The sequence below is a fragment of the Chinchilla lanigera genome, unplaced genomic scaffold (assembly GCF_000276665.1).
Source record: "Chinchilla lanigera isolate Chin_1 unplaced genomic scaffold, ChiLan1.0 scaffold00046, whole genome shotgun sequence".
Lineage (NCBI taxonomy): Eukaryota > Metazoa > Chordata > Mammalia > Rodentia > Chinchillidae > Chinchilla > Chinchilla lanigera.
The window spans coordinates 2596532-2615359 of record NW_004955447.1 but is presented as its reverse complement, the minus strand read 5'-3'; the positions used below and the strand labels follow the sequence as shown (position 1 = coordinate 2615359).

The following is an 18828-nucleotide window of genomic DNA, read 5'->3' as shown; positions in this document are numbered from 1 at the left end:
TATTAGTTTTTAAAAAGTCATCCACTACATACAAGGTATTATAAAAATTGTGGAGATATGAACAATAAGAATACTTAGTAATAGTAAGCACTGAACAGTTATATAGCACACACTATACACCAGCCAGCCTTCTATTCATATGCATTTACTCCTTCAGCATGAACCTAAGGGGTGCATTCTTTTGCTGTCGTGGTGTTGGCTATGAAAGAAAGAGAAATGAGCTAATTTTCCCCAAGGAGAGCTGAGATTTAAATCAAGATGCCCTCACTATAAATTCCATGCTCCTTAGAAACACACATATCACAATGGAGTAGAGTAAAAAGCTCAGGAATAAAACCAAAATATGTATAGCTAATCTTCAAGAGGGGCACCAAGGAGAGACAATGGAGTAAAAATAATCTTTTCACAAAATGGTGCTGAGAAAATTGGATAGCAAAAAGATTAAATTGAAACTGTATCTCACACCAAAAACTAAAATCAATTAGAATTCTATTCTAGAAGGACCTAGATATGAGACCCAAAGAATAGAATTGTTAGAACACATGAGGGAAAACTCATCAGACCAGCATGAGGGAGAAGAGCCGGATGGGGTAGGGTGCTCCTGTCCCTTAGTCCCGGCACTAGCACATAGTGCAGGAGCTGAATAAATAGTCAATAAACAAATGGGTAAATAAACCAAAAAAAGGGATGGTTAAGGAATGAAGTAGCATTCTAAAGAATAGCATAGGTTTTCCTTGCTAAAATCCAGAAAGAAAAGCAAAACTACCCCCCTTAACAGTACATTAGGATGAATGAAAGCTACTAAAACCCATGATACATTGTTAAGCCAATTGTATACTCAAAAAAAAAAACCACTGTGAATGATATTACCACTCCCAAAAACATTCAAGTGTAGAGAAATAAATTTTTATAATAATCTCAATTTTCAAGGAAAGAAAGCTGAATGTCAACAGAATAACTTAATTGTGATATCAAAAATACAGACTGTCTTAACTCTGGCACACTAGTTAAACGACTGAGATGCTGGGATGTACTCCTGCTAACACTCCCACGTGATACACCATGGTAGGTGCCCGATGACATCATAGTGCAATAAAGTTTATAAAACTAGTAGTCAAGGGCGATGCACAAACTTTTATGTATACTTTATTGGAATGTACTTAGAAGTCCCAGAAACTCTTGAAAGGAAAGATGAAACTTTTAAATATTCCTGTAAAATAAATGTTTTATAGTACTAATATAATCATTTCCCACATTAAAAATTATTAACCACTTATCACAAAATATCTACAACTATTGTTGGAATGGGAAAAACAAGGACGTTAAAAAATAAAACTGTGAAATACCTCATACCATAAAAAATGATAAATTTTAAATTTGTCATTGAAGTAATGCTATAATTTTATGAAAATAAATTATTTCTGTCTTCTAAAAAGATATCTATAGAATGTGCAACCCTGACAGTGAGCTCTGTATGGAAATGAGTCAGTGTGTGTTCATCAGCTGTGAGTTGCACCATCCCAGTGGGAGAAGGGGACGGGCAAGGTGGACGGCAGGGAAAGAATTACATGCAACCTCGTCGCACCTTCCACTCAATTCTTCTGTGGGCCTAAGACTACTTTTAAAAGACAGTAAATTAAAAAAGAGAGAAAGAATGAAAAAAGGAAGGAAGGAAGAAAGAAAGAAAGAAAGAAAGAAAGAAAGTAAGAAAGAAGGAAAGAAAGAAAGAAAGAAAGTAAGAAAGAAGGAAAGAAAGAAAGAAAGAAAGGAAGAAAGAAGGAAAGAAAGAAAGAAAGAAAGAAAGAAAGAAAGAAAGAAAGAAAGAAAGAAAGAAAATCTGAAAAAAGGCCAAAATCTATTTTTTTAATGAACGAAAAATATTAAATAAACCTGATGTAACTTATTAATTGTACACAAAGAGGACACCATTTTCTCTCAAAATAGAAAAAAAAGAAAAAGGAAAGGAAAAAGTCTTTGGCTGGCAATGCTATAGGACAGTCAGCATGAAGACACCAAAGGAAGACACCAGTCCTGGCCCTCTTGAATGCAGGAAGCCCGGCTCCTCGGTCTCAGCTTTCCACAGCAAGCGCTGGGAGAGCTTCTGCTAAGAAAGCTCCACCAACCTCCAAGGCTCCAGATCTCTTTCAAAAAGCTGCTAAATGTGCACCCCCAAAAGTCTCAAGGACAGAGTTATACTGGAAACCAGTATCTAGCCCATAAATCTAGGAATTAATTATAAAAGCTAATAAAAAAACCTACTTTTCAAAAAACTAATAATATTCATATTAACAATTTAAAGCAAAGACTACATTGCAGATTCATGGATATAATCAAAGTTACAGAAAGAGGTAAAATGCTGTCTTAATTTGTAGTATTATACGGCCATTACAGTAGACTGAAGTTATATCTCTATTTATGTACCTAGAAATTAATAAAATGGGTTCCAAATGGTACAGCGAGAATATAAAAAGATCTTAGTTTTAAAACAAAATGTACTTTTCTTTGACAATAAAAAGAAAAAGAAAATTCCTATAATTAAAATTTATAATTTAGAAAGAAGGATTTTTACAATACTCTCAAATAGGTACTCTCAAACTCATACAGATAAAACACATACTTAAGGAACAGGATTAAAGCGTCTTTATTTACATTACTAATTGCCATTACTAATTCTTTTCAAAACTTCACACTCATAAAATTTCATACAGAAAATAATATTGAACACTGCAGCACAAACACACGGTGCACACATTACTTACTGCTCTGCTCTCATTGTGTCTCACACAGTAAGACCCACGTGGGGCCCTTCTGAGCATGCACATGTATAAACAGCCAGTAGCAGATGTCACAGCCAGCATGCATTTTAAATGCCAATTCTGAATTTATATAGAGTGTACACAGAAATTGAGATTTTTTTCATTAAATAATACATAAAATATAAAAAATAAATTTGAAATAAAGTTTTTAAATTTAAAAGTTGCTAACATAAAGACTTAAAATACACCTCAATTTATATATAGCCACACTAAATTTGATAAAAATCAAATTAATGAAATCCCAAGAGTGCTAGGTGATTGCAACAGTAAACAAATAGAATTTCTAGCAGTGAAAAGAGTTAGTTTTTATAAAGTTGAAATGGCCAAAGGATGTAGCGCAGACAAGGTGAACTATTTAGTTGGGTAAGGACAAAACATCACATTCTATCATCACTTCTTCCAATTCCAAGGTAAACGTGTGCATTACTAAGAGAAGTAGATATAAAGAACAAATGCTTATTGAGCAAGAGTCACATTATTTTTCCTTCATGAAATATTTATGATTAAATATTAAGTCATCACTTGGTTGTTCATTTTTTTCTCTCTCTCTCCTCAGAGACCAAATTAGTGGTAGAAGATAATTTTGTTTTCTGGTTAAATGAAGATTAACTCTTAATATAACTTGAGAACCACTGACCCATTCCTAGCACTTTAAAGATTCCCAATACTTTATCTGTGCAGGTAATAGCAGGAAAAGGGTTCCTTTTAACAGGTACGTGATTTTAGCTTTTCTTCTCCAGGGATGCACTAAACCTTGTGATATTTTACATAAACTCTAATCATTTTTATTGCATAAGCCAGATATAGGAAGAAGTTATTGTTTAAAAATTAATATTCAAGAATTTTTTCAAGAATTATAAACTCTTAAATTTTACTTTACCACTAGTTAAGGACACTTCCTCTCTTGATTTTTTTTTTTTTTTTTTTTTTTTTTTTTTGTCTTTTTGAGACAGGGTCTCGCTATGCAGTTCAGGCTAGCCTTGAACTGACTTGGTAGCCCAAGCTGGTCTCGTACTTGCAACGATCCACCTGCCTCAGCCTCCCGAGTGCTAGGATTACAGGCGTGCACCACCACGCCCAGTTTTTTTTTTTCTTTTTTAGTACCGGGAATTGAACTGAGGACCTTGTGCTTGCCAGGCAAGCTCTTATGCCGCTGAGCTACATCCCCAGCCCCTAATTCTTCTCTTCAATTAACACCTTTAATGGAATTATGCTTTTAGAAACAAAATCATTATAAAAATACGATTTGTCATAATGAAAACTAGCTTTGATAATCATTCAATAGTTATTTAAATATTTACAAACATTTGTTTTATGAAATATAAGAAATTAACTGAAAGACATAATACTTACACCTAGGATCATCTCAATTTTTTTCTATGCCTAACAGCTGATGGAACATAAATGTGTTTTCATATCTTCAGTCACTTGTGTATCAGTAAGATTGTGTTTTCTCTCACTGTCTTTATATCCAACCATGATTCTGAAGAAATGCTCCTAGCGTAGGATCAGGAGGAGCTACTGAGATAGCTAAATGCACATGCTTATGTATACAATACGCCCAAATTTGCATGCAAGCCTTATAGAGACATTTGATATTGTGTTTTCTGCAAGGCTCTAGCTTATGAGTGCAGGTATTTATATCTCCTTAGTTCTGCTTTTAGCGTCTAACACTTTTTGTTCCACTATATATTTGTTAATTTTATTGTTTAAGGTCTTCAACTTCTCTCTAGAAGTATGTGCTCTAAATTGTTTTGCATATAAATATAACCCAGAATTGCTCTAGAAATTACCACTGATTCGCTGGGAAAATACCTGCTAATTCAATTTACACATATGAGATACAGAGAGCCTCAAAACACAGCGTCACCAGCTCACATTACAGCCTCATCCAGCAGGTGCAAGGCCCCAGCTTCTATCCCAGCAGGAACGGGGGCTGGGGGATGGTAAAAAATAAGAGTAAGATGTACATATGAAGATTCCTACAGGAAAACACATCGGCTAACAACGCTTAAAGGATGATTTTGTCCAGTTCAGTCATCCTTGCCTTAGAATTGAAATTAATGAGGTGGACTCATTACTCTTTTCTTGCCCCCTTGGAAATTATATGCCCCCAGTGTTTGAGGTAAGAAATGCTAGATTTCAAATCCTCGTCTAAAAATATTAAAGTAACAAAACTGAGCATGAGGGCACACACCTGTTATCCCAGCACTTGAGAGGCTGGAACAGGAGGACGGCTGCAAGTTCAAGGCCAGCCTGAACGACATTGCAAAACCCTGTCTCAAAAAAAGCCAAAAAAAAAAAAATTAAATAATATACTGCGCTTCCCTTACAACAGAATGAAGGGAAGGTAACCCTCTTCCCCAGACTAAGCATAAACGAGAACCCTGTCCAATTGTGAGGCTCTCTGACTACCTCAAAGCTTGCAGATGTTTTGGCAGTAGTGAACCATCCTATGTTTATGCACAATTTCTGCACAAATTCCTCTGCAGAGAAGCAAAAGGAATAGAAAATTCATAGTAACATTATGAACTAATACATCATAACCATGAATAAAAATAAAGATGGCAATGAAATAAAAGTAAATAGGAGCTACACTTTAACACTAAAAGGAAAATAACGAATATATCTGTTTTAAACTATCTACTGTAATGAAAAACTGCAAACAACCTGAAATCACTCAGAGAGGCCTGTGACTCCTGGAAAAGCTGTTGGGGCAAAGAAGGGGGTTGATTTGGAAATCTAGGAAACCAAAGAAGGTGGAGACAACTACCTAAGACATGTTGCAGAGAGGCTGGAAGCAGGAGGCTGGTAGAGAATACAGTTCTAGGGGGCAGATCAGAGAGCTAGGCGCAGGTATTTCCAAATTCTGGGGCAGGCACATGAATTTTGCAGGGTCTGCTTTTCTGATGCACAGCTGTTATCTGTAGGAAGCTGCATATTGAGTTCTGCAAAGTTGCTGATTAGAAAGTCTTATGACTTTTATGGCTTTTGGTTGATTTTCCAAGGAACAGTAAATTCTTTTAATTGCTAGGATACAAAAGGCATCCTCCCCCAACCCCAGAACAGGGAACGCAATGAGGGTTACCCTCCCCAGAGGACCTGGAGAAATAAGAAAAAACAAACCCTGCCAACCAAGAGGAGAACAGTTTTGGACCCGTTAGGTGGGATTAGTCACCAGCGTCAGCAACGCTACTGGAGGATTAACAATGCGTTGCTCAGTTGACTTCAGAACTGGTGATTTCTTTTACTTAATTTTTGGGGGGCGGGGGGGTACTGGGAATTGAACTCAGGATCTTGTGCTTGCCAGGCAGTTGCCTGTGCTGCTGATCTGTATCCCTAGCCCCCAAAATAAGCTTTGATTTTGTTTTTGTTTTGTGGTACTGGGGATTGAACTCAGGGCCTTAGGCATGCTAGGTAAGCACTCTATCACTGAACTACATCAAAAAAAATTTTTAAGTGATTTTTTAAAAAGTGAACTAAAAGCAAGTGAAAGTAGAAGATTTCTTTAGGTTATTTGGGGGAACGAACCTATTAATTAAAGAATGGAAAAGAAAGTATCTTGTGGTAAAACTATGAATCATTAAAATTATGTTTAAAAAGTTAATATGTAATAGAAATGAATGCCTATGTAAAATTTGGAGTGTGAAAATCTTTTTATAAAAACAATTAAAATATAATTAATTAACCTAATTTTAAAAGAAATTCTTAAGATCACGTGATAACAAGTCTTTTGCTATTTCAATTTTTTTCTAATTTGGAGGGTTGGTGTTGAGATAGGGTCTTGCTGTGTAGCCCATGCTGGCTTCAAACTCCTGGCAATCCTAACCGAGCCTCCCCAGTGCTGGGATTACAGGTATGTGCCGACACAACCAGCTAAGTTTTTTTCTAATTTTTTTATCTTAAGCACGAATTCTTTCGAGAAACCGAACATGTAAAATATTTGGCAAAATTAATTAATTAAAACTAACTGGCAGGCTGGGCGTGGTGGCTCACATGTGTAATCTCAGCACTCAGGAGGCTGAGGCAGGAGGATTCTTCCGAGTTGAAGGCCAGCCTGGGCTACAAAGTGAGTTCAAGGCCTACCTGAACTGCACAGTGAGACCCTGAATCAAAAAGACCAAGTAAATAAATAAAAATAAAACTAGAAACAGGTCTATCAAATGAGTAAAAGTGGTACTTCTACTGCTGATAGTTTTAGATGATGTCCTACATTTTATAACCTCAGCATGTCAACCAGGATATGCATGGACACTCATTCAAATGAGTAAAAACTGTATTAAAATGCTAAAACTAAAAAAACCATCAAACTACACTGAGCTCATAATTTACTGTTAACTGTAAGTCACAGCATTGTGTGAAAGCATGTTATAAAGCTGGTGGCCATAATGAAAATAACATTTCCTAAGGAAAAGCTACACCAGCATTCACATTTTCTATAATAACTCAGCACCAATTAATTAATATAACCAAACCAGAAGAAATATATAGTTTTAGTAGCAGTTAAAATGCTATCAAAGACAGCCGGACACTGTGGTGAATGCCTGTAATCTCGGCACTCCAGAGGCTTAGGTAGGAGGATCACCGTGAGTCCAAGGCCAGCCTGGACTACAAAGTGTAAAATGTGTCTGTCTCCGTGTGTGTGTATGTGTGAAGTATGCATGTGTCTGTGTGTATATGTGTGTGTACACGTATGTGTAAATGTGTCTGTGTACCTGTGTGAGTATATACGTGTATTCATGTGTGTGTATGTGTGTGTGTGATCTCCCAAGGTCCTACTGTTTATGCCCCTAGCTTATTTAGGCAGTACTGTACCTAGTCATTTATTTGAATTCCTCAAGCCTGTAACTCACCAAAATCTTTAAAAAGTCAAAATAATATTATTAAATACATTGACTGAGGATTCCAACCGTGACAGAAGGGTTTATAAGACACGTAAAATATGGCATTATTGAGTCAGTATTTGACCTAATAATTTTGTTGTTACAAACACTAAAAATTGTGTAATCGCTACTTTGTCTGGCCTTATTAGAATTTAAACAGGGATATTCAGTATACATTTGAAGTCCTAATTATCATAAAAAGAAAACATCTGTCCAGTGAGTTGTCAAAGTACTAAGTTAATTTCTAGAATAAAATAAAACATTTTATGAGTCATTCAAGGAATTTTTTAAAAAGAGTAATAAAAAAAAGCAAAAAACCAACAACACAGACAAAAACAAAACGAAGCAAGGAACTTTTTTATAGGTAGTTGAAAGTCAGTGTTTTAAGAAATATAGTCCACAGCCTCTAAATATGTGCCTACACAACAAATTTAAACTGGAGAGGCATTAGAGAAAGACTCGTGAATCTTTATAATCTGCTTACTTAGTTTTATATCCTCAACACAGTAATCTGTAACTGAAGAGGGCAAAGACAGTCAATCTGCTTCCTTTAGTTCACTGAAGCCGAAACGGCAGACAGGGAAATCAGCTGGAGAACGTTTCTTAAGTGCACACTATTAGCCTCCAGACGTCTTCGCAGTAGTTGGAAGAGCAACCCGGAGCCAAGGACTCACCGCTAACCACAGGGACTCCCCTCTCCAAGGATTTAAGTAGGTACCTTTAGAAGTGTAAGTGATGCTGGGAAGCAGATGCGGCAGCACTTGAGTTTACACATGCAAATGCTTTTGCAGTACTGGAAATCATTTGAGAGAAACCCAAAATGTAAGCGTAAAAGAAGAAGCGGAAACGAAAGCAGACATTTTGAAGATCAGGGACGGGTAACGTGATCACAAATGGCCAAGACCAATTCCTGGAACTGAATGCAGCCATTGTGTGTCACACACATACACTAATAACAGATAAAAATAAAACACTTCTAAAACCAGCTTTTGGTGCTACTACCGCTAAAGAGCCACTATCATCCTAAAAATATATTTGAATTGCAACTTTCTTTAGTTTATTAAGCGGATCATTTTTTAAGCTTAATACGAAAGTAAACTGGCCCATCCCTGTAGAAATTCCCATATTCCGTATATAACAGATCTGAACGTTTCACATGTTCATAGAATCTTAAACCCTAAGTCGGATAGAGTTCCACACTTCGACATTTCTGAAAATGAAACGCTTCACAGTGAGTGATTTACGCTGATGATTCTTTTCTCCGCCCGTCGTGCGCTCTTGAGCCAATAATTTGTCACGGAATGCTTGCCACTGCAGAGGTAAAGAAAGTGATTATCTTCCTGAACTTCACAGTAACACATTATTTCTCGTCGTTCGTAGATGGTGAATTTCAAACATGCAAAGAACCGTGCCGCTGTCCCGAGTCGCGCAGAGCGGCCCTGGGCTTGGACTCGAGGCCCCGCCGCCCAGGCCGCGCACCTGCACCTCCTACTGCGGCCGCGGCGCCTGCGGCAGAGAGCTTCCCGCCCCCTGCGCGACCCGCAGCGGCCCCGCCCCGCGGGCTTCCGTCTGCCGCGCCTCGGGGCAGCGCAGCCCCTGCACGCAGGCTTCCAGAGGAGCGAGGGCGTGCATCAAACTCCGCTCTGTTCTCACAGCAGCAGGATTAGCTCTTCCGCGGTTCCCGCCCCTCTCTCTTAGTGACTCTGTGCCATGGTGGGGATGAAGGGCTGTGCGCACGCGGCGCGCGCGGGACCTCGCCCGGGCGCCCGCCTGGCCCAAGTCCGCGCAGCCGCACGTGCGGGCGAGCTCCGCCCCGCTCCGCCCCGCTCCGCCCCGCTCCGCCCCGCTCCGCCCCGCTCCGCCCCGCTCCGCCCCGCTCCGCCCCGCTCCGCCCCGCTCCGCCCCGCTCCGCCCCGCTCCGCCCCGCTCCGCCCCCGCAACCTCAGGCCCCGCCCCCGAAGCCCAGGCCCCGCCCCTCGCCCTGGTTAGGCGGGCGGTGGCAGGAGAAGCCGCGGGTTCCAGAGGTTCCAGAGGTTCCAGTTCCGCGGTCTTCATCGCCAGGGCTGCCGCGTCCACTGTGTTTCACGCCCCGCCCTGCGGGGCCCGAGCCGCACTCGGAACTGCGCCGTGTCCCGGGCCGGCACCGGGGGCCACAGAGCACCTCGCCCAGCCGGAAAGGGCGCCCCACAAGGGGACCCAGCCGCGGAGCCCCAGCGGAGGACGCAGCCAGCGCCCTGCGGGGCCGTCAGAGAAACCCCGAGAGGCCGGGGAGAGTGCGCGCGGAAGAGCGGCGCCCGGCTGCGCTGGGAGCGAGCCGCCGGCCCGACTGTAACCGGGAACCTCCGTGTGCGCCGCGCGGAGGAGAGCCCGGAATAACTCGCTGGGATTTTCTGTGGCGAACACAATGCCTTCAGTTTGGGTTCTAAGTTGTTTTTTTGACTTTTATCAATCCGTGTGTGCACTGCATAGTGATTCCATTCACTGCAGGGGCTTGGTACATGCACGCAGCACGTCTCAATGCCTTTTCCCCTCCCTCCACCCTTCTTTTACTTTCCCAGCGTCAGGTTCCTTTATTTATCTGATAAGACCTTACGAAGTTAATTAGCATGTGTACAGATTGAAAACCAGACTGATAGGCCAAAGAACATCTAAAGCATGTAAGACAATTGCACTGTCGGGCTACACTTTTAGATACATTGTGCGGGACTACAATCGCTCTCTTCTCTCTCTTCTCTTTTCTCTTCCTCTCTTTCTCCTATTACCTGTCTTTTACTTTGTACTTTATATGTATATTGAGTTTTTCATGATAATATACATCGATCACTTGAAGAGACGCTGTAACAGACCTCAAGTGCCAGCCAACCTACAGTAGCTAGCAAAACCTACTTTAACCTTCTGCTTCATCACCCATACTTTTCTACTTTTATTTCCAGGTTAAATTGTTCTTGCAATCTCAAATAAGAGCGCTGCTGCTACTGCAACTAGTGTTGTCCTGAAATAATGCCGCTAGCAGTGGAGCTTTTAAAACATTGTTTCCATTTATAAACATATAATCCGTAAATAAGATATTTTAACCTAGTGTAATTTTATTAGGAATTATCTTCCTGGAGAGAAAGCAAATAATCTGTTCAGTTTTTCATTATTCTCATATAGCTTACAGAAGTCATTTGAATACAAGTGCTAAATAATAAAAATAGTAGCTAATATTGGGTAATATCCAATTTGGTGAATGTGATATTTTCTGCATTTGAAGAATCTGTTATCATTAGAAAGTCTCAAGGTTTTCAGTAAGTAAGTAAATGCTGAAAACATTTTAAAACAAATTGAAGTGGATAGACAAAAGGTAGAGAAGGTGGAAAATACATAAAAGCATTTATTCTTCTGAAGAACTGAAGTAAAATAACCTGTATTTTGATACAGTATTAGGTAGATTTAAATATCTTATGATTTTGCCTAAAAATCTTACTATTATAAGAGAGGAGAAATAAACTATCATTCATAATCAATACTGAAATCTTCGAGAACTTAGATAAACAGCAAAAGGCCTAAAGAAGATAGTTATAAGTTAATTTAGTAAGATGTGTGTGTTGGTTTGGGGCTTATTTTGCAAGGAGAACAATATAATACAGGACACATACTTCATATGATTATTTATAATAGTCCCCCAAAGAACAGTATACAAAAGAGTGCAGGGAATCTGTCCACACACTAAGATCAAGGAATCCAGCTGAGGACCTGGATCCCACAACAATGTCCTACATGAATTGAGCTGACTACCCAGAGCTCATAACAATGCCTCCCATGCATCCAACTGGAGGCCCAGAGCTCATGACAACGTCTCATGCGGACCTGTTTCATGGATCTGCTGGGAAGGCCCAAAGGTCAGTGGTGGAATCTACAAAGTCTGTGCCAGCGGGAAGAAGGATCTGTGCTAGCAGGCTGAGGGATCTGCACTGGAGCCAGGAAGTGATGCTCAGAAGAACCAGAGCTCCTCCAAAAGGTACCACAGCCATCCTCGACAACACTGAGGTCCCAAGCTCCTCCAATGATCAGGATGGCCAAGTTCCCATCAGGGAAGCCAACGCAGCAAGCCTTTCCTGGAGGCTGGCAGTGCACCATCTTCCCCTCTGGAACCAGGAAGCTATGCTCAAAGTGAGGACCAGAGCTCCCCAAAGTGAACTGAAGCCATTCTCAGTGCCAGCCAGGTCCCGAGCTCCTCAGAGGATGAAAACAGCCAAGTTCTTCGGAAAGCCAGCTCCCCACGGTCTCTCTCAGCTCCCAACAGCCTCTCTCAGTTCCCAACAGCCTGCTTTTTCTCCTCCAGGTCTGCCTCTTATGCTGCTGGCAACAGTCCTCAGGTGGGTACACCCAGCACCACTCACTCAGTTCAGCTGGGGGTTATAAGTTGACCACCAGTTATCAATCCACTACAGTGTGTATCTTTTCTTTCACATCTTCTTCAAGCTCAAGCAAGAATTTCTGCTATTGGAGAAGTGTCCCCCAAGACGCAGCTGTATGCAGCAGCAACCTGCGTGCAAGGAAAGGTAGAAGCTTTTGCCTGCATTTTGTCAACACTCTTTCAAGATTCCAAGACAAACCTTCCTCTTCAATAAAACGTTCTGAAAACAAGTAAATCTGAGTGAAACAATTGTAACAATTTTGGTTTAAATTTTTAAAAAACATTCTGTGCCATTTATATTTTAGCTTCTAAATATTGTTAGAAGAGTAAGCTAAATGTACTTTAAAATTTTAAAAAGTCTAAGAAAAGCAAACAGAATTGTTATCCAGAGGATGTAAACATGGTCTTCTTACCGAAATACCACACCTTACACTGTTGTAGGTTATTTTCTCTGCTTATAGGAATTTCCACGTATTTAACAACATATATGAAAGGCTCGCATTATAATTTCATCATAATTTATGGAATTAATGCTCCTGTGGGCAAATACACTGTCTCCATTTCCCTTTCTTTCACCAACAGCTCTGTGATAAATGTCTGGGAAGCACAATTCTTTTCACGGGATGAATGAAGGCATCACGCTATATGCACAGACGTTTGTTTATAGATGTTTTACAAAATCTTTTAGCTTCCAACCGCTATTCTGAGGAAGTCGTGAAAGGCCAATGACACAGGTAAGTTGTGAAGTGATCGGACCTAAACCTTAAACCCGTTTGCTGTGACTCCTTGGCGTGACAGACCAGTCAGAGTCTTTCACAGGAGCCAGGAAAGGGTGATGCTTGGGTGAGGGAGGTGACAAAAAGGTACAGTCCTGGATATTTTCTGTAGGAGTCCTTGATGGACTAGATGTGAAGAGTCAGAGGAAAGAAAAGTGACAGTGCTAAAAGGTTTTGGACTGAAACAGAATGGCGAAAGCTACAAGTATTGATTATAGGGTAAGGGAAATCAGGAGTTCAGTGTAAAAATGCTAAATTGGAGGTGGTTGCTTAGGGTTTTAAACAGCTACATCAAGCATACAGCTGGACATGCAATTCTGAAGTAGAAGACAAGTCTCAGGACCAGCGAAAGCATATATTTAAGTTGGCACCATAGAAGTTAGAGCCTTGGGACTCAGATGCAGTCACACCACAGTGATTGCTGATGGAGAAGGAAATGTCAGACATGGGTCCTGGGCTCCCCAGTGCCACAAAGCTTCTAAATAAAATCATAAATAGTCATTTTAGTTATTTTTACTCACAAAATCAAATTGATCTCACTAAAAAACAATCTCCTTGTTAACGTTAGGAAAGACGTTAAAATTTAAGTAAACATGTAATATCAACAACAGAAAAATAAAACATAGCAGTGGTGTAGTTTGGAGGAATAGGGGTGGTCCCCCCCCACCCCATGGCATCTTTCTTGGGTGGAATTATTAGCCACCCAATAATTAGGAAGACAATTTACTCCATTTTAACACTGCAAAAATTTGTGTCCATAGAAATACAAATGCTTTTCTCTGTCATTTTAACTTTCTATTTAAATAGGTGAATACATTCAGATGCACCGAAACTCTGTCACATGAACATCAGCAAGGGAAGGCACACGGTGTACAAAGACCAGCTACAGGGAAGATCAAGATTCCTCCTTCAGGGGGGCTGGGGATTTAGCTCAGCGGCAAAGCGCCTGCCTGGCAAGCGCAAGGTTGTGAGTTCGGTTCCCGGTACCGGAGGAAAAAAAAAAAAAAGATTCCTCCTTCAGTAGACACTTCTCTGATGAAGAACAAACAGCAAATAAATACATGAAAAAATGTTCAGCATCTCTGGCCATTTGAGAAATGCAAATTAAGGGGCTGGGGATTTAGCTCAGTGGCACAGCGCCTGCCTGGCAAGCACAAAGTCGTGAGTTCGATTCCTGGTACTGGAAAAAAAAAGAGAGAGAGAGAGAGAGAAATGCAAATTAAAATCACACTGAGATCCTGCCTCCAGAAAGAATGGCTATCATCAAGAAATCAACCAATAACAAATGCAGGGGAGGCTGTCGGGGAAAAGAAACCTTTCATGTAAACTGGTGCAACCACTATTGAAGTCAATATGGAGATTCCTCAAGAAAACTAAAACTGGAGGTTCCATTTGACCCAACTTGCCCATTCCAGGTATCTTCCCAAAAGGGATAAGTCACCATACCACAGTGATATATTCATACCCATGTTTATAGCAGCACAATTTATAATAGCTAATTCTTGGAAGTAGCCCATATACCCATCAGTGGATGAATGGATCAAGCAAATGTAGTACTTCTATATAATGGAGTACTATTAGGCCATCGACAAGGATAAACTTGAGACATTTTTAGGTAAACGGATGTACCTTGAGACACATTGGAAACATGTACTAATAAAAAATAAAATGACAAAAATATTCCCTCTTCTGAAAGTCAGTAAACAAAATAAGTTATGGTTTCTGATGTCTGAAGACAAGAACCCTTTCACTCAAAACCCCTCCCAGCTGTGTCCCCACATTTAACTAACAAAACTATGACTTTACATTTCGTGAGAGGACACACAGTCATTACTGTTCTGAGGGAAAGGGAAAGAAAGCTAATCACATCCGGCGTCAAATCAGCTGAATAGTCTGAGTGTGGCCTTTACTGTTCAACAGGACCACTCAGTCCTCACGGAAAGGTAGAACTGGGTCCCCTTCTAGTACTGGCAAGTTTACTAAACCGTTGACTATCCAGTAAGCACCAACCTAAAAGTCTCCTGAAGCAAAGGAGGATTCAAAAAAATTCTGCCCTAGGGCATTGTCCAGGTGAAATACAAGCAATTTCCTGTGAAAAGCGAGCCATCCTGGTAAAAGAAGGCCCTTCTCTTTCATGTACTTTTTCAGTAGCATATCATTAATATTGTTTGATGTATTTCCAGTGCTGTGTAGAGCTTAAAGCAGGCATTGTTAAACACATTAATAAATAAATGAAATTTATTATAATACTGTAAATATGAAATTTAAAATTATAATCAATATTTTCATATGTCTATTAAGGTAAGCAGTTGTACATTTAATTCAATATATAAAGAAATTAGCTTTTAATTAGTTAATTGGATTAACGAACTAGAACCATATCCAGAAGGAAACCTCATATCATCTGCCACAACTTGTTCGACTTCTACTGCAGCTCAGAAATGTGATGCAAAACCCAGGGTACCAGAGATTCTTTTCACAGTACCTCTACTGCAACCTTGGCAACATCATCCACTAACTCAGCAGCAGCCATAGAGCGGCCTCCACAGCCACAACCCTGGCATCTGCACCAGCCTCAACAACACCTTTGATCTACACATTCTCCATGTCTGAATTTATAGTTAACAATGTAGTTAAAGAAAGGCAACCTTTACATATATGCTTTGGCAGAGACAGACCTTCACTGTTTAGTTTTGGATTTGTTTAGGATTCTAGAAGTGTTAGCTGGCAGACTGAGATTACCATGGTTTCCCTGATTAGTGGGGTCGCTGCCTTTGCTTTGCGGTTGGTGGTGCTGATAGCAAGGCTTCACACTCCAGGAAGCACTGGATGGGCTCTGCCACCAGGTGCAGTTTCTGGCTGAAGAAGGGTGGCCTCTGGTCAGGTTAGGCATAATACATGTTCCCTGGCTGGGAGATCTGCCCCTGGGGTCTGCAGCTGAGCAGAGCTGCAGTCCGGGATCTGATGCCAGGCCAAGCTACTCTGTGGGACAGGGAGAGACTAGTTCTGTGTAAGTGACTATTGCTTCCCTATGTGAATGGAGCCCTGAGCCCTCAGCTCTGGCTGAGCCAAGTCTCTGTTTAGCCTCCCCGCTCAGTGAGATCTGCATCTCTGAAATGTGTACCATCAGACGTCTCCCTGCCTGGGCAGAGCTGCGAAGTAGGCTTGGGCTGATCTGAGCCACTGTTTTACCTCCTGGGTTAGACATGCGTAGCCCCTGTGCTTCTCTAAAATGCATGAAAGCAGACATCTCCCTGCATGGGTGGGGCTTTGGGTTGGATTCTGAGGCTAAATATGAAGACTAACTGCACAGAACTTTGAGTCAAGTTAGTTTCCACCATGCTTCTAAAAGCCACCAGCTTAGTTTGCAGGTGCTGTACAGTTGGGTGGTGTCTGATTGTGCACCATAGCTGGCGGGAAAGCAGAGGTACTATAAGTTCCATGTGCTGGCAGCTGTGGGTGGCACCTGTTTTCATTGTTTCTAGCTGACCCAAGTGCAATTGCTCCCTGTGAGTATGACCAAAGCAGCATAAGAAGCACTGGGGCTGCCAGGGAACCAGGTGGCCACCTTCCGGTCTCATTTTGCCCAGCAGAGAATATGGCCTAAGCAAATATTCTCTGCATGGCCCCCTGCTGACTTGGGGGAAGAAAAAAGGTACCATGTTCAAAGTGGCACTATTAATAATAATAATAATAATAAAGTGGGATTATTATCAGTTTTCAGTCTCAGGCTTTTTACCATCTTTTGAAATTTCCATACATATGTAAATTAAAATATACTTTGTCATAGTCACTTTACTCATTGCTGGGACAAAATATGTGACACAGTTTAAAAGGAGGAGCAGTTTATGCAATTCCTAGGCAGGCCAGCATAACAGAGGGGCCTGGGAAAGCTGCGCACCTTGTGGCAGCCTGAAGCAGTGAGAATGAAAAGGGAAGTGAGGTGGGAGATATACTCTTGCATACCACACCCCCAGGAACCCACTTCTCCAAATGGACCCTACCTCCCACACCAAGCCAGCGGTAGAGTCCCGTGAACCAACGCCCCACCAACTCCCTAGCTCCGAATGTATGAGGCTTTTGGGGGCTTTCAAATTAAAAACCATAACATACTTGAAAACAAAACACCTTCCTATGCAGAACACATTAGTTTCTACAACTAAAATGAGAAAACAATACAATGACTGAGTCAGTGTCTCACTTGGTAATACCTTCTGTTCTCTCCCCCTGCAGTGCATGGAGTCAGCAGCCATGAACCATGCAGTAAAAATGATAATCAGCAGTCAACCAGTCCCAAATTTAAAGATACCAGGAAATGATCTCCACTCACGCGGCTCACAAGGAAACCTCAAACCCATCCTCGTATATCTCTCCCACCTGCCTATAGTCCCCCATTATGCCTGCGTCATTTTTAAGACTCGAAAAGTCCTTAGGGCTATTTCTTTTCTGTAGATAGTAGCAGCAAAAGCTTCTTCAGCTATTTTTTTAAAAGTCAAAAACAAGTCCAATCTATACCTGCTATGAAACAGACTAACAAGCATTAGGTTGATTCTCCTCAGATTCTAGGAAAATAAAGCTTTTGAGTAGTCATCACAAAAACTAAATCTTCAAACCAGTCCTAAGAAAACTACATTGATTTCTGCCAAGAGCTGACTTTTCCATTTTTCTGGTCTAAGAAGACCAAACACTCCACAAGGAAAGTTAAACTCCGAACAAACAGTTGACAAACTACTGCCAAGATGATAGTAGCAGCAAAAGCTTCTTCAGCTATTTTTTTAAAAGTCAAAAACAAGTCCAATCTATACCTGCTGTGAAACAGTTACAACTTACAACTACAGCAGTTGCCAAAAAGAATATTCCTCGTGACTTTGAAAAAACTCCTTTTCTATACCATCCAAGAAAAACAATTATCCAACTCCAAAAAGAAATAACCATGTAAATCTAAAGGAGCTCTATCTTTCAAGAAAAAAAAAATTAAGGCCTGGGGATATAGCTCTGTGCTACAAGCACCCGCCTGGCAAGCTCAAGGTCCTGTGTTCAATTCCTGGTACCAAAAAGAAAAAGAAAACAATTAAATCAGGCAACAATAGTTAAACCAGTCTCCCAAAAAAATTTTACCTACAAAAAACTCCAAGAAATGGCCAGCTGAGGCAGCATCAATAAGAGCTACTTTCAAAGCCACAAAATGTCTAAATGAAACTAAAAAGACAGTGCCCACACTTTTGACGGAAGAGCTCATTCGGCCAGGAGCAGATACCACAAAAAGGAAAACATCTGCAGGTAAAACTGAAATGTTTTTTAAAGAAAAACCTCAAACACCTGTATTTCCCCTTCGGAGAAATAACTTAGTCTAAAGCACTTAAGCCAGTACTAAACACACTACCAGCCTCTATGAAAGACCAACTCAATATGAGTTCCTTTTAAACTTTCAGGAAGCAGTCAAACCAGGGAAGAGGAGGCAAACCTGCAGTTCCTAAAAACACTCTGACTAAAAAGAAAAAATATAAAGAAGCCTAAAAAAAGAACCTTTTGTCTAAATCGATCAATAAACAATTAAGTCAGTTACTAGCTAAGAGAAAAATATCTGGAAGAAGTAGCAAACTAAAAATGACTAGGAAGAGGCTATTCACCTCTACCAAACATAAACCAGTCAGTCAGCCTGGACCTACTCAGCCACAACCAAAAAGATCTCCAGCCATGAAGAAAATCCAGACATCTACACCTGCCTGAAAACAACAGGAATGCTTTATGCCGCTGGCAGGTATAAAGACTGCAAAACCACATCTGGCAAAGATTAACGCTGTAAAACTATTAAAGAAAGGAGGGGGAAGAAGGAGGAGGAGGAGGAGCAGGAGAAGGAGGAGAAAGAGAAGAAGGAAAAGAAGAGGAGGAAGAGGAAGTAAAGAAAGAGGAGGAGGACAAGGATGAGGAAGAGAACAAGGAGGAGAAGAAAA

The 18828-nt window shown here is 40.7% G+C and overlaps 1 protein-coding gene across 1 annotated transcript; it reads left to right on the top strand.

The window, feature by feature from the left end:
* Positions 1 to 9000: 9000 nt before the first annotated feature.
* On the top strand, positions 9001 to 10125 carry LOC106149476 (vegetative cell wall protein gp1-like). The gene is made up of 2 exons (XM_013518472.1): positions 9001 to 9325; positions 9398 to 10125. The coding sequence occupies exons 1-2, from the start codon at positions 9001 to 9003 to the stop codon at positions 10123 to 10125; spliced, it is 1053 nt and encodes a 350-aa protein (XP_013373926.1).
* The last annotated feature ends 8703 nt before the right edge of the window (positions 10126 to 18828 follow it).

Coding starts and splice junctions, on each gene's coding strand:
- LOC106149476 (XM_013518472.1), top strand. CDS start 9,001: ATGCTTGCCACTGCAGAGGTAAAGAAAGTGATTATCTTCCTGAACTTC. Junction 9,326..9,397: donor GCTTCCAGAGGAGCGAGGGC/GTGCATCAAACT, acceptor CCTCTCTCTTAG/TGACTCTGTGCCATGGTGGG.